General features: G+C 36.4%; 1 protein-coding gene across 12 annotated transcripts in view; it reads right to left on the minus strand.

Moving 5' to 3' along the window:
* The window catches only part of CLEC16A (C-type lectin domain containing 16A), a 95,309-nt gene that overhangs the window by 39,589 nt on the left and 29,482 nt on the right, over positions 1-26,238 (minus strand). For all 12 annotated transcript variants that reach the window (XR_003252865.1, XR_003252866.1, XR_003252867.1 and 9 more), the window contains 6 exons: positions 19,940-20,062; positions 18,932-19,041; positions 18,393-18,437; positions 17,611-17,661; positions 15,387-15,515; positions 8,629-8,749 (listed from right to left, as the gene is read on the minus strand). Coding sequence is in view for 9 of the 12 variants with exons in the window: in XM_026061816.1 (XP_025917601.1) it covers positions 8,629-8,749; positions 15,387-15,515; positions 17,611-17,661; positions 18,393-18,437; positions 18,932-19,041; positions 19,940-20,062 (579 nt within the window). In the remaining 3 variants the exon portion in view is untranslated. The remainder of the gene's footprint in view (positions 1-8,628; positions 8,750-15,386; positions 15,516-17,610; positions 17,662-18,392; positions 18,438-18,931; positions 19,042-19,939; positions 20,063-26,238) is intronic.

Raw genomic sequence — 26,238 nt, forward strand, 5'->3', positions numbered from 1 at the left:
AAAAAAAAAAAAAAAAAAAAAAAAAAGGCAAGCAAGCTTTAAGTATATTATCATTTACTTGCTGGCCATGGCATTTAAAACATTGTTATTAACAGAACCAACAGCCTGAAACCAAGATCAAAGCACTAAGACTGCCAATTTGAGCTGCCATTGAACTTCATGTGAAAGGTTAGCTGCTGTGTAAGATTAAAGAAGCCACCTACATGAGACACCTACAAACATTGCAGACACAGTCTAAGGCCAGCAGTTTTCATATAATGTGCAACTGCTTCAAAACTGTTTACAGTAAAAAAACAATACTGAAATACACCATTCTGATGGCAACATACCCAGCAATCTGAAATAAATTCTGTGGAACACCTGACTCATTTCCAAATATGAAGTCATGTACAGTGCTGAGAACCTTTCAGCTACAGTCAGTGTTGAACATATCTGCCTCAAAATATTAAAATGCTTCTTTATAAAAAGAACTTTAACCTTTCCCACCAAGCTCCCATAGAACACTACCATTTTCATTTAATATTACAGAGCTTCACCTCTATGGTCAGTATGCCTTGACATACCAGGGAACACATTTGAGATCCAACATCACATTCAGGCAAAAATTGAAAGTCATTTTGATAGAATGAGTTTTGTGAGATTTCTGAAAACAAACAAACAAACCAACCCAAGAAGTAGCTGAAATAAATATTGCATTTTGTTAATCTCTATTCCTTCTTGACAGTATATATATATATATATATATCAGTATAACCACTGTAGGCATCCCTACATTCAGAAAAATTTAAAAAGTACTGAAACAATGTAGATTGATAGAAATTAGAGCAAGAACACCCACAAAGTAATATTATAGTTTAAAAAAGGCACACATAATTTTAACTTTTTTGGCCATGTTCTGTCAAGTGCTAAATCTCTCCACAAGATATCACACCTATGCAACAGCATTTATCCTATATGCTTTATGCTGAAATGCTGGAATTCCCTTGTCTCTTGTTCTTGGGCAATGAAAAGGCTTGAACTGGAAGCTATATGTTCATGCAAGTTAATCGCTGTACTACCTCAATTTAGGTGGCTTGGATAACGATAGCAGTGATAAGCAGTTTAGGAAGTGCTGCCAATGAAAATACATGAACTGGTGCACACGTAACTGGGCAACTTCACTCAAAGGCCTCATGAATACAGAGTAACTAACAGTAGCCTTATAAATGATGATAAATCATGAAACCATGTGATTAATAAAAACTGTAATTAAAAAAAAAGTCATGAAATGGTGTAAACAGGCTTTCACTGTGGGCACTGCCTCTGATGACACTGAGCAGAGTCCACAGTGTTGGAGATAGGGAGGAGAAGAGGGTATGGGGGAAGTAAATGTCCCAAGGAAGACTGCTAAAAAAGAAAAATCAATCCTGGATACTTAACAAGTGACCTGTTAAAACCAAATGGTATCTATTTACTGTGAGGACCAGGTCCAAACATCTGTATCTGTGCTGAATAGTGCAATTTCAGCCATTTACTGACAAAGGAAGCTCCCTCCCAGGAAACATGATCATGTTTCATGGAGACAAACACTGGTGCCACTTCTTTGCAATAGGTTTAACGCCTGTCACAACCTGATTGGATTAAGTCTATGTCTTTCTAGCTAACCAGAAACAAAAAGTCTTCTGAAGCTGACATATAAAAGACTATATCAGATGCTGGCTGTTTACAACAGATTCTGATTCTGAAAGACAGAACAGAAGAAAAGACAACAAGAGAGGCTTTTAACAGCCTTTTCTGATTTAGCTCGATTTTTGGAAATAGGCTGGAACTCTATTCAAAAATTTGAGATGCCAGAATTACTATTACTTACTCTCCTCTCTGGATACAGGCTGTTCTCCTCAATGATAATGGGGTAAGTCATCTGTTTAATTCAACCTCTAAGTGTTAGCTCTAGACAATTTATTGTTTTCTAATAAATGCTGGAGTACATGAAAAGAAACAAGATCTGAAAAATCTACAGCTGTAAGTACACATTGTGGTTCCAACGTAAAGACTAAAATCTTCAAGGAAAAGATCAGAAAACAGTGCACCGACATGAAGATACTAAGGCACAGAACTGCCAACATTATGCAAATACCCTGCATTTAAACTTAAATATGTAACAACAGCAATAGATAAGAAATACATTATACATATTGATTTACTGTGATACTGTTTAACTGAGTAACACCTTCTTATTACAATTCATATTGTTTATGATGTTTGCTATCTGCACTAGATGTTTACTAAACGGTATTTCTCTGGAGCTACAGAAACATTTCTGCAAAAGGTTCAGGTTTAACTCTGATATACTCTACAGATATAGCTTCCTGTCTGTCCAAGGAATATACACATATATATACATGTATATATACACATGTATGCATATGTACACAGACATTTTCAAAGTCCTGTATCAATTCTTTTGTCTTCTGATTTATGCCATACTGAAAACTGGTTCTGTAGCTGAAACACCTGAAAAATACATTCACCTACTTGACAAATAAAGCAGTGGTCACAATGCATCTAGTTTCTTAATTAAAAAATAAAATAAAACAAAAACAACTTAAGTTCACCACAAAAACTTTAAAATATAAAATACATTAAACTGGAAAAGACTCATTCTTCCAAAATATGCTAATGGCAGCACCACACAATGGGGGGGATGGGAAGCACAGCACCTATACTACCTACTTTTGAGTGGTACGCCTACTTCCAGGAGAAGCAGTTTAGAGTGATTTCTTCTGTAAAGATAACCTCAGTTGCTGGAATCTATACTAATGAGACTTTTTCTCCTTTATAGAAGGAAGAATCCACTATCCCAAATAGTACGAGTGCCAGTAAATTAAGTTTGTTAATTTCAATAAAGTTCTGGGTTTTGTAATCAAAAATTACCTACATACGGCAAATATAGTCATTTTAATTAACCAGACTTCATTCAAATTGTACTACAAAACCTTAAAGTGAGTACAGCTTGGAAGAGCCTTATTTACAGGTGACATTTAAACACTATTTCACATTTTTGAGTCTTGCTGAGTTTTGCGCTGCAGTTGAGACCTCTTGAATGCTCTCCTAACACGTCGGATGATAAACACATTGGTAAGAACTCCACATTGCTACTATTACAATTTTGATAACAGTAAAATATTCATTGTAGGAGTCTGTATATTAAAAAGACAACACTAGAAATCACTAAAAACTATAGATACATTTCATAGCTTAAGATTTTCAACCTTGTTCCTGAAGGAAAGAGTCCACGGGCCCTTCTGAAAAAGGGCACTGGAAGATAATAATTTAGCAAAGCTGTTGAGGAGGCTATCAGCCAATACTGTAGGAATGACCTAAAATGGGTTAATTGCAATGTGAAAATCCCAGGAATGAACTGGGATAGACTATAGTTAGGTGGGCATCTCTGCAAACTTCCATCAAGAAAGCAGAAAAGCACAGCTAAGCAGTCATCCAAGAAGGAAAAACAAACAAAAAAACCTGAAAAACAACAGCAACAAAGAAAACTACTGCCTGTCCTTCAAATACCAAAGCTAAATAAATACTCAGTCAATCTCAGTGTTGGTATTTACTTGAAATACTGACATTTATCTTCTTAAACAGCTTAGTACTGACTCAAAGGAGAATGCAAATACTCATTCTTATATCAAAAAATTAACTTTATTTTTTTATTTTGAACTTGAGTTTATGTTTACTGTAGTGGAAAGGATAAAATAATCTTCTGAAAATTAAAATATGAGTCATCAGATAAAAGGGAGTAAAGTGTGTCTCTGTTCCAAGCTTTACATCACTGAAGGCAAAATGAGTCAGAGAAGGTTAACAAGCTTCGCAAGTCAAATACATAAACACACTACAGAGTTTTAAGTCTGGCTTATGAATACACAGAAACCTCTCCACGAGTTTTAGTCAACGCTTATTCATTCTAGTCCATCACACTGCAGCAGTGTGGCAACTCATCCCTAGCTGGCCTAAGAAGAAAACAAGGCAGGATTGGAGCACGATTAAATTTGTGTAGTCTCCTCAACACATCACACTCCCTCTCTTCAGCAGTCCTATGCTTCTTGCAGTGACACTTTTCTATATTCAATCCCTCAGCCACAGAGATACTGAAAAATAGAAAACATCTGGAACATTAACTTTATTGCCTCTTTATTGCCTCTTTTGCAGTTTTTGGACTAGAGTAGGCTAGGCTTCTGTCTTGCCAATGGTTTCATTCCTTACTGGAAATTAGGTTCCCGTGCACAGCTATCAGCTAGCATAGGAAAGCAGCTATTTCTGTTCTTTTTAAAAAAAATAGTGGAAACACACATTGGACAATACAAATGCTTTCATACAACACAGTGACCACTTAACTTTAGCTTAGTATTGTATGAATTCTACAGAGAAGGTATATATAAGTAGTCTGCACATTTTCAGCAGCAAGGAACTTTAACAAACCTTTGTTACAGCTCAACAAATGGTTTGTTTCTAGCCATAGGACAGCAGGGAACTTGTGAAGCATCTGAAAAACAGTCACTCACTTCTGTTTGTTCAGAGAAGTATTAAATTATAAAAGGAAATTGTGTTAGAATCTAAGAATACTGAGAAATCTCATCAGATTACAGATTAATAAACTGCAGCAGGAAAGAACAGACTCTCACATGAGGAGTTCCTGCATGTTAAAGCATGCAAATGTATTTTACTTGCTCTACTGAGATATCTTTTTAAAGGGTTTAAGTCTAATAATTCGACTTTTTTTTTTTCTTTCACTTTTTTGTTCTTTCCACTTCTATCTTAGAACAACACTTCAGTTCTCAAAAACATCCCTAGAACACCTGTTTTGCAGGTAGGGTAGTGGAACCTCTATGTTTTTGTGTATACATATGCATGTACAGAGACACATGCTTATGAATGTATACCAGTATTTATAAACAATAGTTTCACGTACATACAAGCATGCAGACAAGCAGTTCAAATACCATTGTTGCTTTAGTCTTCCATGTTGGTCAGTACAAATGTGTATTTTCAGTTCAGGACTATGAAATTTCTTAGCAGATAGCAAGTCAGTTTAAATTTGAAAGAGTGATATTCTAATCAACAGTATAACTTCAGTTTATACAACCTCTTAAAAAAAAAAAACTTATGATATGCATTACATTTTTAAATTTCAGAACATTTGATTCAAATTTAAGCAAATAAATACAACTGTCAGCCTAAAAAGTATCTTTACATCCTACACACACACACTCTCTTTTAACCATTTATGTCTAACAGCCTACATTAAAAACAAAACAAAAAAACCAAAAACCACCACACTTTACTTTAGCAATTGAACTGGCATTACTTTCAAACATGTAATCAGAATTACAAGCAATCGTATATAGCAGAATGAAGAATGAGTAACCTACAGTCTAAGTTACATGTTCCAAGAAAGGGATACCTCATATTTTGCATAAAAGCAACTGCCTTAGAAATGAAGTGTCATAAATAAAAAGACACCTGCAATGAATTGCACAATACCTGCAGTGTAGTTCACTAAATTGCACACTGAGAACAATCAGTTCTCTAGACTAAGAGACCAGCAAGAACAAACAATGTTCTTTGGCAGGGAAGACAGGGCCTAGCGAACAACACTTGGAAATAGTGTTTCAATTTGATTTACTTTCTGTTGGGTATGTTCTTAAAAATTAGCAACTGCCTTAAAATCATGTTCCCAGTTAATTTATGAAGAACAATTTTTTTTTCAGTAGGAGCTGATTCATTATTTCACTTCACTCTCAAAGACAGCCAACATTACAATAAATCTGTAATTCATTAGAAACAGGAAACTGAGTTAATTCTGTACTACTATTCCTTTAGAGTCAAGAGTAATTCAATCATGGACTTCATTTCTTATCTGACAACTAATAACCAGGTATTGTGATTAACAACATCACATGCTGCTCATATTTTCTCCAGGAAAGTTCAGAATCTTTCTTTCTAAAAATAAGCAGCAAGAAAAGGTTTCAAAACCTCTTGGATAGAAAACATGGATTTCAAAGTTTGTTCAAGAGTAAAGGCTCAGAATCAACAGCTGAAACTTAAAAAGAGAGAGTACAAATGCATACCCTTTTAACTACTTTTTAAGGATAGAATTTTTAACTGCTTCTGAAAACATTTGTTTGCTGTCATGATCACAAATTATATAAATCCTCTACAAGTTGCTCTGCCATTGTGTTACTAGGCACATGGGTAAATTTCCATCTGTTATGAAAGAAAAGGTGGGCATTTCTTTTATGCTACCTTAAGGAGAAAGGCTAAAAGGAGTGAAGTTGCACTGCTCATTCTGACTAATTCACCAACCCAAAGCAATGCCAGCGTGAAGATGAAAAACCACAACTATTGAAGAATGCATTTTCAGACGTACCTCCCCTACACATTTTCTTAAGCATTAAGAAAACAGGAATTGAGATGATTAAACTATCAGTCTTCCACACCACTGGCTGCATAGCCACCAAAATGCAAACACTGGACTGATACCTTCTCATCTCTTGAATTTACCCTGTAGGGTTTACTGTAGCCTAATGCTCACACTTACTTAGGAAAAGCATGTTCGGTACCCTGTAGCTTGTACATTTTTATCTTTAACAAGTTCAGTTAACTGCTTCCACAGCATTCTTTCCACATTTGCAAATAAATGAGTTTATCCTCAAAACATTTTACTGCTTGGAACTTACACCAGAGGAAATATCCTACATGGTCTCATTTTTGCATGCAGACATTTAAACAAATTTTAACAATTATTATTATTATTATTATTTTTTTTTTTTTTAGAAAATATACTTATTAGGTTTGTCTTTTTAAAAAAGACTATTTAGCTCCCTTGACTTAATTAGCTATAATTGCTAATATTGACTCTCTAAAAGTACTATCAAACAAAAATGCTTCGTACTGGCAAATTCCCCAAAACATAACTGATATTCTGCAGAAGAAAGCACCTGTTAGAGAGTAATGTTGGTTCAGATCATAGCTGAGCTATTTTAATGCAAGATAACAAGATGAATACAACTTTTTTTTTTTAATCTTAAGATTCATTTCAGACTTCATTGAATTTGTGCAAGGAACACATCCTGGTCTTGACAAATAATCTTAACACTAGTATGAGCTGAATACTAATGCTAGATCCTATTTGTGTTTTTGTCCAAAATTATTCTATGCTTTTATCCATTAAGCTACTGCACAGTAGCTCTGGTATCACAGAATATTTGTTTATCTCATTTGATTTCAAAGTTGGCACTTCACTCAGGTAATTAATATTCTTGATGGACTTGAGATGCACAAAAACTGTATCTGAGATACTGGACATAATCCCATCACATCTACTAAGACAACTGTTTTTCTAGTCTGAGTAGGATCAACAAGCACTTAAAAATAGAGTCACAATATTTAAAGGCTCAAGTATCAAACTGAATCTCTTTTCTTTTTTTTCCTCGTAAGAAACATCTGAAAATTAAAACCCTGACAAATAAGTACACTCTATTTTAGTAATCACGTGCTCCCGAAAGCTAAGAATGCTACCCACAAGTTCTTAATAAGGTAACTGCCTGAACACGAGTTAGACAAGCACTTAACACTAATCAACTAACGCCAGTATGTCAAAGCACATTTCTTCAACATACTTCTTATTGAAAGGTTTAAAATAAGTGCCTTGCACTACAGTAAGATTAACTTAAAACATTACAAGTTACTATTTATCAAACAGTGCCAGTTCTGGCGACAACCAAACTACAGTTTTACGATTAAAGCCAGAATTACTCTATCAGGAGGCAACCTGACTTAGTAGTCAAAAACCCAGTACCATCAAGTAACATGCACAGTCATCTAAAGCTGTTATATTTTGTTGTTCAGTGAACACAGGCATCTTGAATTTGCAGTCAAATAGTATAGCTCACGATAATATTCCTTCTGGCTTTTCTACTACTTCAGTACAGAGCATGCAGTCTAAACAATATACTATGATACTGCAGAAAGACGACACTTTGCCTTTGCTTAATAATAAGTATTATTTAACATCACAGGGTCACTCTGGATATTACTGGCTGATACCCCTTGGGAATAGTTCAGTATGCTGTTCAACTAAGGGGGTAAAGGTTTGCATATGCCAGCTTTAAAATGACAGAACTGATGTATAGAAAAAGAAATGGGGGGGGGGGGGAAGACACCAACAAACACCACAGTGTAGCTGTCAAGTAACTCCAGTTCCTTAAAGTTCCTGTGTGATTTAAGAACACCAATGTATTTTGAATAGGTGAAAGATGAAATCAGGATTAAAAAACAAACAAACAAAAAAACCCTCCTATGATCTAGAATTTAGAAGAATAAAATTTCTATCAGGAAACCAAATGAAGGATTCAGAATCCTTTACCTATTAATATTTAAACTTTGTGACACTTGAACAGTCGCACCCACCCTCCTCCAAACATTTACAAAAAGTGTTTCCAAATCCAGTAGAAGATAAACTTAATACAATCATCTTGGCAGTCAATTACACAAATATGATTACAACTATTTTTTTTTTTAACCAATTTTTCAGAGAAGGCATTTTCCATGTCATATATCATTTGAGAAGCTGGGAGGACTACTTACTCAAGTCAAGAACATCATCTGTCTTTATTAGATCTTCCTCCCTTGTCAGTGGTAACTGAGTTTCTGGCTCATCTCGCAGGTGCAATGACAGTGAACGGAGCATAAAGAAAACTCTGATTGCCTTGAGAAATTAAGAAAACTGAATATTAAAATATTGTTGCACTCAGTGCTAAGTGTTTTAACAGAATTTTGCAAATATGTACTCACTTTTACAACCCTTGGATTTGCTGACATGCAATAAGTCTACTTTTTAAAATGAGAAAGCAATGTAAATTCTAAAGTTAATGAAAAAGAATACAGGAAAAAGTTGAAACATGGGCCATTTATTTTCAACTAAGTGGAACCGGCAAAGAGTTTATTCCACTGCCACAATTATACATCTTGTGACTGACAAGCAAATGATTACAAGAGTTGTGTAAGCAAAAACCTGTGAATCAATTTTTTTTCATTACTATTTTAAGTCTGATTCTATCTACCAGACCTGTACTCTTTACATATAACTAACCAACCAACCTTCAGAGGCCCTTGTGCTTTGGACTTGAAACAGTGAAATGACCACAGCCAGTCAGAAAAGTTAAGATGTACAAAAGTTTGAGAGAAAGCACTGGGGTTTTTTGAGCTTTAATCTGCTGGATCATCTAACCCTAACTTGACGCAAGACAGCATTCTCGGAGAACTTCATCTGTACTCTCCAGAGGTTTACATCAGGGCAAAGGACTCCGGAAGCTGCACCAGTCCCAAGGAGCTTTCAACAGCTGCTCTGTGAAACTGATATTCTTGTTTTGATTTAGAAATTAATGACATACAGTATGTAAAAAACAGATAAAGTGACAAGGAACAACCATCATTTCATTAGCCTATTTTGAAAGGCACCATTTAAAATCGTCTTCAACTACAAGAATTCTGTTTTTCTGTATAGAAAATGATTTTTCATTTGCTAATACTACAATATATACATTTTTTTAAACAGCTTCCTACATAGGAATTCTTTGGTATACTGTAAATTGACCGCTGTCTTACAGTAAAAGTAGCAAATTCGTGGAACAGCTGCAGTGCCCAGGGAACTCCCAGCTTGCAGGAAAGTTTTGGGAAAAAACAATCTAAATCACTTTCCAGGAAAACCCTTCCTTCCTCCCTATTTCTAAAGGCAGAACAACCATGGTTACTGGGAAACTAGAGATGTAAGTGTTTAGCCAGGCATATTGGTGATGCTTTCAGAAACTTTTGGAAAAACGGGGATGAGAAGAGGGAAGTTGTGCAATTGACTCTTCTGTGATTTGACATGAGAGTGGGTGAATTTGGAATGCGGCTGAAGTCTTAACAGGGGAATAGGATTATTCAGTGTGGAGGGCGAGAGGGAGAGGAAGAAATTGTACTCCAGAATGAATAGACGAAGAAGGTCTGAGTAAAGACTGTCAAGGGTATCTAGCAAAAATGTGACATTAACACTACTTCATGAGTCAGAGTAGAGGCAGTTTATAACGGGAGATCTTGTGTTTGTGCAAATCACATTCAAATGCACTGTGAATTTACTTAATTAAACAGATTATAAAACAGTTTTACTACTGGATGTTTTAAGAAAAAAACCACTATGTTGAGTTTAAAAGCCTCCAAATTCAATCAAGAATATCAACACCCTTGCATTTTTGTTAACCCAACAGTTAAGCCCAGAAGTATTTTAACTCAGGGAGCAGCCGTTACTCAGCCTGTTTTACTCACTTTTCTGTCAACCCCCTTTCCCTCCTAGACAGGGGAGGGGAACAAATGCATAAAAAATAATTTAATATGAAAATACTTTAACAAAATAAATGAAAGATTTCTCCAGACACATAAAACGCAAGAAGCCCACTAGCAGGTCATACTTCATCTTGTGTGAAAAACGAAGACCCACATACCACCTAATCAACAGATTAAAAATACAGATCTACCAGAGCTGCAGTGAAAACTAGAACAATTTTTAAAGGATTTAAGTTCAGAAGACCAAAGCATTATGATCAGAAAGCCTCACTGAGCACTTTGGAAAAAAGTCAGACATGTCCTTACTAGGCTAAGCAATTAAGAATCTTTATGGCCAATCAGCATATTGTGCACTGTTAGCAGAAATAGCCTGATGAAGAGTTTTAAAAAGTCTACTCAAAATGCATAAGATGAAGAACAAAAATTTTTTTTTTTTTAAAGAATTGCCAAACATGAGGAAGTTATGATTCTTCTGACACTAACTACATAACAAAAAGAAATTAGCAGAAGATACAGGCAAACCGTCTCAGTACTTGTCTTGCTTTTATCACTAGAAATATTTCCTTATAGGAAAGTCACAAGCCTCTCGGAGACCACAATATTTTATTCCATTCATGAAGAGTCACATATAAAACCTTTGCCTCCTTAGGATAAATCCCATTGCCACTCACTGACTAAACTCCGTGCAGCAAAAATAAAGGAAAGTGCACAAAAGATGGTGCTCTGATCATGACAATTGGTTGGCTATAGACAGGCTCAGGAAGGTTCCTAGTAACCCACAGGTAACTAGGCAAGTTTGATGTACTGTGTATTAAAAAGAGCTGTTGAAAACAGTTGCTTTGCATCCATGTTCCTCACACTGCCCTGAAACTTGCACAGGAAAATGCTGTATCCACAGCCCTACTATTTAAGAATTAGCAATTTGTTTTTTTATCCTATTCTCTACTTAAAAGAATCAATGGTGACAAAGTTATTGAGCTGGTCTAGGCCTAGAAAAATGCATCAGTTTCTAAAGATTTAATTTTCTTTAAGGATAGAGAATTATCAATACAGAATTAAACCTTAAGCCATTACGTACTCAAAAGGTTTTAATCACATTAGAATTTTTCTATATCGTCTAGAAATCAAGGCAGAGCTGAATATCCATTCAAGTCCTTTCAGTTTTCTTCTGAGCAGCTGAACCCCAAAATCCTATCCAGGTCCTGAACTGGCACTAACCATAGTGAAAACAGTATCAAGCAGGCAGAGCTACATCTCCATCTCAGGTAGCAGCGTACAGAACAGTACTTTTCAACTCTAACCCCCAGTTTGTTGGACCCTAAAAATTACCCAGTGCAGTGTGGAAAAATGCTGCTCTGCACAGGAAAAAGCAAGCATTCTATTTAAGCAATCTGTCACCACATTGCAGTCAGCTACCCCTCAGACATCTACTGAGGCAAGAGACAGAAAGGCAGCCATCATGGTTACAGTATACCATACGCTATATTCAGCACAGTCACATAAGAGCCTGCAACTTGTGCGGGAGGCTCATTGCAGTTTTTCCAAACCTAGATGCACAAACGAATGTGCTACTGACAAGGTTCATTATCACATGTACTCCAATTGTTATGCTACTTTTCACCTGGTCCTCTGTCATAGGAGAACTCATGGACTGCAGCAGAAAGACACTGACACAGTTCTTCTTTCTTCCTTCCCTCCCTCTCCACTTCACAGCACAAGACTATTTTGCAAGGGATTCACAATAATCAGAAATATTAACTAGCTGATTGATTAATTTTAATGCAAGTGTAACACAGGCAAGAATCATGAACCCTAGAGCTCTGAAAGGTTGCCAGCCTGTATAAAAAGTATTCTGCTACCACCAGCCTTTTACCCCTATAACGGAAATTCCAGAAGATTGTAAGGTAAGGAAACAAAGAACAGTTATGAGAGAGGGCTTTTTCTGCAACTTTTGTCTTGCAAAGGGGTGTTAATTTTCTTTGTGTGCATTCCCTATGAAACCAGTGCCATTCATCTCAAAACATATAATGATATTCACTGCAGAATAATCTACAGGAACAGGAAAGAGAATGAGAATTTTAGCCTTTGCGAAAAACAAACCCAGTGCAGATGAAGAGGGACTCCATCATGCTTCCTACAACACAGAGCCCTCAGTCTGCTAGTTATACCAATATAAACCCAAAAGCATGTGATTTGTGACTTTCTATAACACTTTTAGACCACAATGTAACAGCAGAGCTGTTTCAACTGACCTCTGTTTTCTAAGAATATACTTTCACAAACTTTGGTTAAGTATGAATAAATATGAATGGCTATCTTCCCTAAAGAACTATATCTTATGAAGAGATATACCTTGTGTTGATTAAAGAAATCTACATACACACACAATCTACATACACACACAACGTGCAAAGAAATAGCAATGTGCAGGGAGACAACCTAATATCTTCTTACACTCCTGACAAATGGCATCCTCAGACATAGCTCAAGACCTTCTCTGAAAAATCTTTGCTAGGTACTCCAAAATGCAGAGTTCAAGACCCATTGCGTCCCATACTTCCCCAAAGAAGCACATAAATGAGCTTGCATTATTCTAGGTGAGTGGCAGCAGCACCATCTTTAGGACTATAGAAACCAGAAGTAAAAGTTGCAGACAGCAATTAGACTATCAACAATTCAAAAGAGCATCTGATTCTGGACAGAAGGCTTGATCAGGCACCAGCAGACTGTTTCAGAAAGTAGCCTTATAAATTAACATTTTTTAACATTTAATATCTTAAATCAAAGAGACTGCTGGCTGGACTTTGAGATGAGCTGTTGAAAACTCTTGAGAGGTATCTGACTTTGGAAAGTTCTTCCTAAAGTCCTTACAAGAAAATGAAATGTCACTTAGGGGAACTTTCTACAGTAAAATAAGAAGAGAGCCAAAAGAGGTCCAATCTCTTAACAGGTAAGAACTACTGATATAAATAAAGTATGGGACTTCTTCACTTACTGGTGAAACAGAATTTGACAACTTTTTTGGAATCATGAAATATTCATAACTGAGTCACTATGCATCTGGAACTGTTGGCAAAAAACACCTCCTGGAGATGAAGCAGCAGCCATGTCACCATGGAGGCACCTGAAGTTAGGCATAGTGTCATGGCAATTCATCAGCTTAGGAGAGGTAAAGGAAAGTCTAACTGGAAGAAAGTAGCCATGGAATAAGAATCCTAATCAATTCTAAAAATTCTAAGGCAATGTGATCGGGGAAGGAGCATTGACAACAGTTTCTAATGAAAGATAGCATTCAGGGAGTTCGTGCTGATGAAAGAGACCCTCCCCCCTCCCCCAGGGGACACAATTCCTGTTTACAGGAGTATTTATATTTACTTTTGAGTTTCCACAGATGGGAGTTATTTCAGTTATGTCTTATTTAGCACAAGAAAAGCCACGAAGCAGCTTCCATTAACAAACACTTCTAAGTAGTGTTCTGTTAAATGCCTCAGAGAATTCTAGGAAGCTTTTTTCTTTTTGCTAAGAATTATACTGTTCAAGTTGATTCACAGTATTTTATCAAACTTAAGTTGCTGTGATAACAAAAGTTGTGTGGCTTATAATTAATATTGAAAGCAAAAGCATTCAGAAGATTCCTGGAAATATCGTTTTTCTTCAGTAGGACTGAATATGCTTACTTAGATACGTGCATAAATTCAAAGCTACCCAAAGAACATGGCTTTTCAAATAGGCAAATGCAATTATCCACTATGATGAAATTTAATATTCATAAGAAATATTCACATGTCTTGAATTATTCTTACTACTAAACAAGAACTTTCTAGATTATAGTTTTCAGAAAGAAAGAAATATCTGCATGCTTCAATCAATTCACTATGCTCTGGTTAGCATCAAAGCACCTTCCGTTTTACTGAAGCCATATAAAGTACTTTTCTGTGAATAGCACCAAAGCTTTCCTGTATTAGCTTTTAAAATATTTTCCCTCAACTGCAATGCTACAGATATGCAGATCACTTCATTACAAGTTACTCTGTCCTGCTTCTTTGTCTTCTTCTTCAGCAGTGCAGCCTTTCCACCCACCAGCTTCAACAATCCAAGCCACATATTTACTCCCTAAATCCTTGCATTCAAAACTGTATCTTTCAATACTATGAAGATCATCATGCTGTCCTTCCCCACTCCCCTTCAAAATTCACCACTCTTCCCTCTTTTTTTACCACACAATAATTCCTCCTTTTTAACAACATAAAAGGTTATGTCTGCGCTACCTTTTCAGTCAGACAGGAATTTGCCTTGCCTACACTCCGACTGGATAGAAACAGCTCTAAACCAGGTATCATGTAACTGAATTAGTGATGTTGTGCAGCAACATATCTTTAAAACCTACCTGCACTAAAGGGCTTAGAGGACACTGCCAGATAAAGACTAAGAAGTGATTATCCCAAGACTGTTGATAATGATGTGGTTATTATTTATAATATCAGTATCACCTCTACAAATTGTTACAGTTATTCAAATATATATTTTGCTTTCTCCTCACTCCCCAAATCTCTACCATGAACTACTCTGCCAAGATGAACACACTCTAGCGCAGAATTTTATTTTTGCTGTGTCTACAAATACAACCAATATGGAGCAAGCCAACCAGCCTCCAGTTGGAGATTTTTACTTTACTGTGGGAATATAATGAAAGATAGACTGAAATAAGATCATGAAAGAAAATTGTCAATATATTAATGAATCTCATATCAAAATGCCCTTTTATGTAGATGTCTCCACTGCCAATGAAAACCTCAGCACGTATTAAAGTGACCAGATACAAGAAATTAGAGAGAACACATTTCTCTGCTGGGACAGGTAAAAATTAGATAGTCTAAACAGGTCTGTCTGCATCTATTTTTTAAGATTTTATGGATGAAGCTTTCAATCAAGTGGCTTTTAAGGGAAAATGTTTGTATTTCTAGAACTGCTCATCATCAGCAGTATTATTCCACTGTGAAAGAAAGAATAGCCTTACTCACTCTTCGTGTCCTTTCCACATCTCCACAGGGCAATCTTTTCACAAAATCGATACCAGTCAGTGGTGTCCCCGTTGGAGGCAACAGAATGGAGGCATCCATCATCAAGTACTCTACATTCATGGGTTTCATCTATGAAAATATTTTTACATTGATTACTATACAGCACAACTGAAGCTTGCACCTTTACTTTCAAATGTACAACATGGTTGCGTATTTTGAGAGGAAGGAGTTGTTAGAGCATTCTGAGAATTTCTGACACCATACATGTTATTTTAAGCTCTTTACATGCAACCTCTATTTTATATTTGTTCATTGGTCCCTAACACACTATTGCAGTTCCCATACTGACAAACCACAGCAAAAACGGAAAGATTATAGAGTAGAAAAGCTGCTTCATGAGCACTAAAAAACAAACCCTCTGTCACGGTTGATTACAAGTTTTGACTCAATTTTTTTCTTGTGCTTGAAGCAACTATAAGAATTTCTTGTTTCTTCCCCCTTCCTCTCCCCCAAAGAATCCTCTAGTCCCTAATAATGCAAAAAATTTGTACACTACATATTTTCCTTCAATCTTACCACTAACAAAGTCTCTTCCTCACATGGTTCCTTATTTTCATGAATCAATTATGTCTGAAATATCTATCCTTCTATGTAACTTGGATGAAATTGCCCAAAGTTATTATATATACACCCACTGAACATATACTTTTTTTGCCAAAAAAAAAAGAGCTGAAACATCTGAAACATATTTAAAATCCCTTCCCTTGGTTGTACAACATTCTGCGTAGAAGGCCAGTGTAGACACGTGGGCATTCTCAGATAGCTGACAGAACCTGGAAGTGTTCCTGTCGACTTTGCAATATCCAGATACTATAAAATAAGCAAACTCTGAAACAGGTACCAGAATTTTCACAGTACAGTCTTAAGCTGCTGCCTTTCACACATACCAACTCAAAAATAGTCTATTAGTCAATTTAAAGGATCTGGTCTTAGGGCAATCCATCTTCATTGTCTAAAACAGTGGATTAACAAATACAGTTAACATGTAGAAAATCCAAAACAAATCTAAATAGATGACAGGAGACAAATAAGAACACAAAACTAGATGTTCTGACAAGCAAGTAAATGAGTAAGTGTAACTTCTTGCAGGCACAATTCACATGAATGTACACTGGTTTAAACGTCATTTTACTTCATAAAAATGAAGAATTTTAAAAAAAAGTGAAGCTAATCACTGAAAGCAAAAAAGAGACAAAGCACTACTGTACACAATTTACTTGCTCCTCTGAACTCAGTTTTATCTATGATTGTTAGGACATAGCTTTTTCCTCTCTGTCCTTCATATAGAGCAAATATATACCTGCCTTCAGAAAAGCTCTCTACCATGTTATTTACACACCTCATCTGATAAAGACATTACTGTTACTCAGCACTTAGGTTAGTGAGTCATTTGCTGGCTACGCAAATAAATATGCTTAAAGGAAAATATAAAGTTCAACTTCTAGGGCTCAGCTCTCTACTGGTGAGAAAAAACATGCAATCTCAGTAATACAGATACCTGCAGGACAGAAAAACCTACATATATACTGAACTCATAACATGAAGATTGTTAATTTTTCATGTCACTTTTCAAGCTAGAGAGAGTAATATCCAACCACTAAAAAGATTAAATGTTTGGAGAATATTTCATTAAGTATCTCTTATTTAGGCTGATAAAATACATGTAAGGAGTTTTTAAGTATTAAAAGAGTTACGGCAATATACCAACTGCAGATTTTTTTTTTCCCCACAGAAAGTTAATTAGTGGCTGCTAATTAAATCCCTCTACTACTGTGAAAAAAATGCCTGTAACTGACAATACACAGTATTTTTACCTGAATACTAACCTAATAATTGAAATAATTAATTTTTAAAAAGTATTTACAGGTTAAATATTAATTGTATGAGATTAAGCTTTGTAATATTTTAAACTTCCACATCAGTGCGTCATACATGATATGGCACTGCTAGCAGCACATCTAGTAATGGCTTTTTATTAAATAAAGAGCTGTGAAATTTCAGATCGATTATATATCTAAGTGTAAACATAACTCCCCAGAAACAAAAAAAACCATTTTCTTATTCTGTTCTAGAAATAAAGACACCACTGTGTCTTCTTACATATTCTTATTCCTGTGTTGTATCTGGGTTTGAGGGTGGGCTTATTTACTTATTTGTCACTTACTGTCATACTCCGGTATTCATCTTCAAACATATCCAGAAAAATTTCTTCTCCCTTTCAAAAAAAGGAATATAGACATATGAATCCTTATGGTTATGGAACCATCTGTTTTCTTGGCTTTTAATTACTTATTTCTTGTAAGTTACAAATTAAAAATAAACCCTGTATCACATCTTTCGGCAAATATTCTTCAGGAGAATTCCAACAAAAATATGGTAACATATTAGACATTTGAAAACGGCCATGGATTTATTGCTTCCTATACAGGAGTTAATGTCTAGGGCTAAACATTTTACTTGTCTCAAATTGTTTACAATATGAAAGAAGCAAAAAGCTGCAGAGGTCTCATGTAAGTGTAGAAGAAAAAAAAAGATTAAGTAAAATATTTGAGATAAGATACAACCAAAAAGTAATATCAAGAAAGGAACACCTTCCATAATAGTCTTAATGATAAAATCCCAGAAACGTTCTTCTGAGGTTTGTTTGGTTCTGTTCCATGAAACACACAGGAGTCACAACAAAGGTGCACGACTGCTCATTTGACCTCTAACACAAAGCCTACAAGATTTCTAACAGTCCTTTTGCAAAGTCCATCAGCGGGTTAAGGGAGAGGCAGGAAATGTGAATAATCCTCCAACCGAACATTTTCTTCCCTATCACAAATATGAATTCCTCCCCTCCCCTGCTCCCCCCAAAAGCCACCAGGGGCACTAAGCAGAGACTGGGTTACAGACTTGCCTCTAATTCCACATTACCTAAATGACTTTTTCTTCCAGTGTACATACCTTGTAAAAACGTCGCAGGAGATGAACACTTTCTTCCCTTGCACCCTAGGAAAGAGAATATAACTTGTGTTTCAGGTTATAAGTACTCCATTTACTCAAAGTCCCTTCAAAAAACAAAACAAAAAACAACCCCCCCTCCCCAAAATGACAAAACACCAGGCCAAACCAACACTTTCAGAGCAAACTATGTTCCCATACTCATAGCCTTCAGCCCAGACCTCAGTAGAACACAGTTCTTGCACTTACAGAAATACAGCTTATGAGATTGACTGTTGAGATGGCTAACAGAAATTTTACAGAGAAAATAAAACATAATTACACCTGAGAAGTTAAGAGTTTAAATAGCGAAGTAACAGAAAATGGAATATTGGCCATCAATTCTTTAATTTCACTGCCCAGAACCACCTATTGAAAGGTGTTCTAAAGGCTCAAATGTCATGTTATGCTTTTTGTAATCAAATATGAAACAAATTCATTCAACTATACAACAAGACTAAGACAAGTAATGCTGGAATTGGTAATTTGAAAGAAATACTTACCTCAAGGCAAGCAAGGTGAACGTCTTTTATGATGCTGCCATTTTTAGAAAATACAAGTTGCTTAAGCAACAGACAGCCAAGTTCTAATGTTGCCAAACGGATTTTTCCATCTATGAAAAGAGAATTTCAATATACAAAACAGGAGCAGTGTAAATATTACTCTTCTCGTTATTGGTTTTTACAGGTTTCCACTCTTCTCTGCAATTGTTACAAACCTTCCTCCCGCGTCAAGAGCGCCCTACCTGACAAAGAAGGGTACTGATGCAGATACACAATGCTGATGGCCATAAAGAAAAAACTTAGAGTAATTGGGAAGATACTTTAAAACAGAACCATTCAAGAAGAAGGATCAACATCATTAAAAAAGATTTAGAGTCTCAACACAGCAAAAGAGCTACAGTTTGAACAAAAAAAAATCATGCCTCCATGGACTATTTCATTGAGCCCTGAAAACATCATTTCACAAAAACCTGAAGTCAAGGAAAAATGTTTGCTGCAAAACATTTCAGAGCTGAATATACAGTCTGTGATTAAAAAGACATCATAGAAAAATTTGCTATCACCTTCGGAAACAAAGGATAGCTATAACCAAAGGGTACCAGCAATTTCCTGCATATGTTTTTTTCAGACTATTACTTCACTGAAACTAGTGTTGCAAGCAAAGGCACCCAAACCATGTTTTCAGGATGATGTTCTACATTCAATCAAAATCACTACATATCTTTCGTCATTTCTTGCTAGATATTTTGCTTATTCAACAGAGCAGAAAGTAGGAATTAAGACAACAGACCTCTGTATAGACCTGACCATAAAAGCATTTATTCAGAAAAAATGCAGAGTTCCTGATTCCTCAACAATTGAGGATAAAACTGACACTTGTCTTTCATAGCCCATATCTATTTATTGTTCAACAAAGAACATGCTAAACAGACACTTTCCCTCAAAGACAAGAGGCTAGCTAACATTTTACTGATTTATTTTAAGATGACAAATACTAAAGTGTGATACCTGGTTGTGCAGCATAATTCATTATCCTGATGAGCCCCTCTGCAAGTACATGATTATATGAATTTCTCTCTTCGGCATGTTGAGCTGGAAGTTGAATTCTGTCCAGCTTGATTGGGTCTATTCCTTTGGGGGGGGGGGGTGAAGGAAGGGAAATAAATAAGCAAACAGGAGAATGCTTCAGGGTAAATACTTTACAGAGTGCAATAACTTTCTTGGAAGAGTATAATTAGCACTACAAAACTGTGCAAGTTAGTTCTGTGTTTGTCTCTATCACAAGAAAAATGAGGAACAGCAAAAAGACTAAACAAACTTGTATATCACTGGCAAATGTCAGATTTAAAAGGAGCCTACTAGGCAAAGACACTCAAATCCCAACAAAATGGCTGGTGACAAGCAAATCATTTTGCTGCATCTGGAATTCTCAGATTAACTGTCTGCATCTGAATCAAATCAAAGTCATACATCTGAAGAACGTAAAGGCTAAAGGAGGAAAAGATAGAAGTCTAATTTTAAATTCTGCTTTGGTAGTAAGTGATCAGTTCATGTATAATTTAGAAACATAAGAATTTTACTCTGGAAATAGAAGCCTCTTACTCAGGGAACATCCCAAAATCCCAAATCACAGATTCTCACTGACTTGCTGTATTAGGAAACTAAAATTGTCTTTTCTCAATCTATTCCTGTAAAATAGTAAGGTTATTTTTCAGAATGGGTTGGTTCCCAGAAAAGACTGGTTACTGTAAGACTTCTTAAAGTAAAAAAGTCATGGACTGCTGAGGATGTCAGTGTCCTTGTTCTAAGAAATGGTAATAAATATTCCTTTAAAACAGAAGGGCAGTGTATCCCAGCTAATTTTTTCCAACCCTGAAGTTGAAGTTAACTCCATATACCAATACTATTTGTGATACATATACGTAATGAAGAAATAAATCAGGTATTTGGGGAGGGAAAAAAAAATAAAAAATCCCACCAACACAGGCTACCTTAAAGATTAACGACATGTTTTACAAATTTTCTCTGTCATACCAAGACTGACAAAAAAAAAAAAGAAGCATTTAAGGCAATTAGTGGAATATTAGTGTTCACAACAAACTAAGAGTTTACTAAAGAGTTACAATTTTCCTTCCGGAAAAAAAAGAAAACTACTTACGAGTAATATATTTTAAGGAATATCCATATGCAGATTAAGCTCTCAGAGAGACATGACCATTAACCAGCAAAAAGCCATTAAGTAGACTAAGAAAACATAGCGGGGAGAGGAAGCGGGACTGAGCAGATGCCCCAAAAATTGGCCCAACTGAAATCACCACAAAAGAATTAGTATTCTGCATCTTTCATTTGGTTGCCAAGAATCTAAGAGAGTCCTGCATTCTTGAGATATAGTACATGCTCTAGGTTCATATCTGAAGGACTCCCTTGGGGATTAACTATATCTAGGGCACACTTTGCAAAGAATCTTTTTAGCTGCATTCACATATCTCTTGGGATCCTTTTCTCCTATTCACATGGATACTTCTGGCTGGTGAGAAACATGCACATTTTCTTTAAACCCATTCAAGAATGTAATGCAAAATGCACAATGAACGTCCAAATGGCGGGATCCCCCAATCAAGTGCCTCACTAGAGGTCCGAGTTTAGTTACAGAGTTTGAGAAGTCTGCTCCTTTAGAAGCTAGGCCTGACACCAAAATTCTTAGTTAGGCTAGTGTAATTCATATTATTTTAATGTGCCCTGTTGTACTACTCTTTACACTGCCAGAACGAGAAGGATGGGGTGAAAGGTGAAGTTCAAATTGTCCAGCCAGGGAATCAGAAACACATCTGAAATGGGAGTATGCTGAACTACAACTTATTTTTCTGGGTTGTAGAGAGAACAGTCTTGTTTCATGTTCAATCACAAGAAATCATCCTATGTTTCTAATTCGTTACCTATGTGTTTGAACTGACTCAAGTGCTCAGTAATGCATTTACCATCTCTGTCAGATGGACTGCAAACAGATCAATCAGATCCTAGACAAACAGGAATAATCTCTCCCAGAGATCTGCTGCTTTCTGAAACACGGGAAACTACTTTGCACCTCCACATTTTCTTAAATAGATCATCATTGGGACATTGTCAGCTACCACAGGATTTAATGCCACTTTATAAAAGAAAAGGGTCACTGGTCCTTACCTTGAGAAAGGCTGTACAGACAGGTTGCTTGCATTCTACTGAATGCAGATATAAACATGGGCTCCAATCTAATCCTGAGGCACCTTCCATGACGACCCTGTTACTGAACTCTGTGTAGAGAGGAACTCCTCTACAGAAATTCCTGAATTTGTGAGGAACATTTAGCTCATGCAAGTCAAATAGAGGCACTAGAAATCAGCAGAGACTAAAACCTTTCCTCTCCAAGACACAGAAGGACTGATTGTGTGGACCCTAAGGCTGAAAGCAGTCTCTTATAAGGGACAAGAAAAGCAGGTTGGTGAAAGACAGTCAAGAACAAAAAACTGGATGTCATTACCTGTCAAGCACCTAAGCTCTAGAGCAGGGTGGGAGGAGTGGGAAAGCTTCCAAACAGCAATGCACTAATATAAATTGTTGACCTGGAAAACTAATGATTATAGCCTGAATATTTGTTCATTTAGAGACAGCTGTCATGACTGCCAAAGAATGAAATGTTGATTTTGAGCACTTAAATGCATATAAGGTGTCTAGGTATCTTCAGTTTCAGGGCCAAGAAGTTTCAGCCTCTCGAAATGTAGATACTTCACTACCTCTAGTATTTTTCTAACTAACCAAAAATAAACAGCATAGAGATTGCCGAAACTATGGAGCAACAAGCTGTATCTGCTGCATTCTTCACCGTTTACAGCAATACCCTAGATGTAAGCAAATCATCTTTGACACAAGAGACCATATCCAACTTTTTTTCCTGGGAGCAGGACATCAAAGAGTGACTTTAATTAAACTGGAAGCAAATACAGTGGGCTGAAGGACCTGCTATTTTATGGTCTCAAAAGAAGAACTCTCAAGAAATACATTCCTGGAGTGTAGGCCACCTCCTGTGCTCCCTTATAATGGCCTTAAAGGACTGCTGAGAACTCTCTGAAGCTGCGCAGCTGCAACTAACAAATTTGGCCATGGTAAGAAAAAAGAATCCACCTCTGCCATCAGGATTTTATAGCACAGTCTGATTCTCAAAAGTCCCTGAAGAGCAAGGCATTTTCTAGAGGAAGTATATTGATTCTAAGATTAGTTTTTTGGGAGAAGAAACAAACAAAAACCCACAGAGGTTAAAGTCAGAGAGGGCTAAAGCATGGCAAAGCTGTGGTGCCGCCTTTGGTGATAATAGTTGCACTGTCTGCTTAAGAGTCTGTGAAAGCCCTGAAATTCTCTGCAAATGATAGTCTCAGAGAAGCATCCCTTCATTCCCAGAGAAAGACGTCTAAGAAGCCATTAAGAGACTAAAGAAGAACAAGAGGGGCTCAGCTTAGGTTCCTAGAGTATTTAATGGGTGAAGGAGCAACATGTGTGTTCAAGACTGAGGAAAATATGGCAGAGATATAGAGAAGATAACAGAGATAAAAAGGGACTATTTGAGGGTCATGGTTGGTCTTTTTATATTAGTTGTTTTAATAGGTCACTATTATTACTTGTAGATATTGGAAGAGAACCATGAGGGAAGACAGATAATTCTAGTATTAAGAACAGGACACTGTCCTGTCAGTCTGAGAGAGCCAGTTGCTTGCTGGGTAAGAAAGTGGTCCTGTGCTTCTGCTTCTTTTTACAATCATGGTTTAGACTTGCCAAAGGTGGAAGAGAAATCTGAAGGCACTGGTAAAATCAGGAAATTTTGCCTAAACATTTGACCAAAGTACACATACATTGTAAATGTCCGTATGGGTTGGTTTCCAAGTGATTTGAGTAATAATCAAAGAATTATTGCTTTTACCCATATTTCTCTAAGAAAGGGAGTTGACATTTAATGGGCATCCCTTCCCACACTCACATCTGAAGCTTGACAGGAAAAGCACCAAGTAAAGTAGCAGCTAAGACAAGAATGAAATTCTGAAGCTTTGCAATATTTTGATTGAGTAGTATTTGCTTTAACTTGTCCAAGAAAAATGCCTTGTTTATTCTTATCCACAAGCACTTGTTCAAACAACAAATGCCTGTCAGGCTGGAAAAAAATTATGTTTATAAAAATTTCCCCTCATATAAAGCAATTCTGAGGAAACACAAGCAAGACAGAGGTACTGCCCTGGTTCCAGAGTTAGTCAGGCACAGCAGTATACCCCATTATTACAGTAATGCTATAGAGAAGCATGTTAAATAACAGCCCCCCCCCCCCCCCCCCCGAGTCTTTATATTTGCCAGAGAAATCACAGCCACCTTCCGGACGCACTGAAGGGAGCAGAAGCTAGCTTACAGAACACAGCCCGCACAGGCATAACAGTCCAACACAATGTTCCCACTCTGCTTCCAAATAGGATGCTGCCCAACAGCATTCTAATGTATTTTCTGTTCTCCCCAATCGATTGGGCAGAGGCACTTAATACATCTGTGTAACTGAACAGCAGTATGAGGGTTTGGAGTTAGTCAGTCAACTTACTGCAGCTCATCCGACACTGAAAGAGATAGCCAGCTCACTTGCCCTTCCTGAAAACTTTCCCAAAGCTTATTGACAAATGAGTATCTGATCATACAAACATAAAGAAATTGCAATGATTTATTTCCCAGTCACAGTAGAAGTCAAATCAGGTTAATATCCTTCAGAGTGAACTGCAAATGTGCAGGGCAAATATTTTGCAACTGCAAGCCAGCAACCCACATAAACTGACATTTTTAAACATACAGCAATCCAAAATGTCACTTTATTTTCCTTTTACAGGTCCTGAGCTACCGCAGCTACCAGTCTCCCACCTCTAAGCTATTTGTCATATGACAGTCTCATCACACTCACTCCAGAACTGTTGCTGCAATACACAGAGAAAGACATTCAATAGGGAAAACTATTTTTTCTTTGAATAATGTCACAAATTCTCTCAATTAGTTTAGTAACTCTCCTATCCCTAAAGGAAAGGGCTGCCAACAGTTCAGACTCACTTTTTTTTTCCTTACAAGTTCATAAATACTAAGTTTTCTTGCAGAACTTAAATTTTTGTTCTGTGAGATTTTCTCTCACAAGTCTTCTTCCTCAAGATCCTCCCCACCATTCTGCTTGCCTTTTAGAGGCACCCTGAAGCTAGAACGACATTCTTACTTGTGGGCATGCTATCACACCCATTGCCCTTTTGCTCAGTTCACTGAAGCAGCTGATGAATTTACATTTTCAGTATAAAGCTCTATAGAAATTATTATAAGCAGAAAATAACTTAAATTCAGCTCTTGATTCCCGAAATAAATGATTTTTCGCATGAATGAGATGCTCATATAAAGAATCTATTCGACATGCACATAAGAAAGCCAGTAAGTTAAAAAATAAAAATCCAACCACAATCACCCCTTAGAAGAGGTTGCATATTCTCAAATTGTATGAATTATAATGGACTGCACTTTTAACACAGTTTTGCTAGTTTGTAAAACAGTCCAGGCTCCTTGGGAGGATATCAGTGCTTTGTGTCATAAAACAATTTAATAACTTAAACAAGCTTTCAATCAATTATGGCACAACAGATTAGGAGGCTGTTGAGGAATCGCATGGTAGAAAAAAAATAGCTGAAGGTTTGGCAAAGCTGAATGCAAACAGGCAATAGCTGACTTTCATAATAAGATCCGATTCTCAAGCCTTGTGCATCATGCAGATATTTAAAGTATACAAAGATTTAATATTAACACAGCGGGACAAGTCTTGCAACATTTTATATTTAGATTACACATAGCCATTACAGTACATGCAAAGTGGGGAAGAATCACAGAAGGAAGAATCATGGGGGGGAGGGAGAAAATCACACCTCATATATTCAGACTGAATATAGTGGCCTTCAACCAAAGTTGAGAGACTAAAAAAAATGAAACAATAATCCTATTCCAGTTCCAAGAAACCAACAGAAGAAAAATTATTTGATATTCACAAAGCTTTCCACCAAAGTTGTCATAAAAAGGAGATCCTTAGCAATTTTTTTTTTTTAAACTTTCAGCACACTTATTTTCCTCCCTCTTATTGTGTAAGGAATTTCTCACTGTTGTATAAACTGTGATGTGTATAAATACACAAAACTGTATAAATACTGCATGTATAAATGTAACAGATTAAATAGGCAGCATCTGACTGTTTATAAAAGTCACTGTAACTCATTTAGTTTTCTCTG

The sequence above is a fragment of the Apteryx rowi genome, unplaced genomic scaffold, assembly GCF_003343035.1.
Source record: "Apteryx rowi isolate R43461 unplaced genomic scaffold, aptRow1 scaffold_186, whole genome shotgun sequence".
Lineage (NCBI taxonomy): Eukaryota > Metazoa > Chordata > Aves > Apterygiformes > Apterygidae > Apteryx > Apteryx rowi.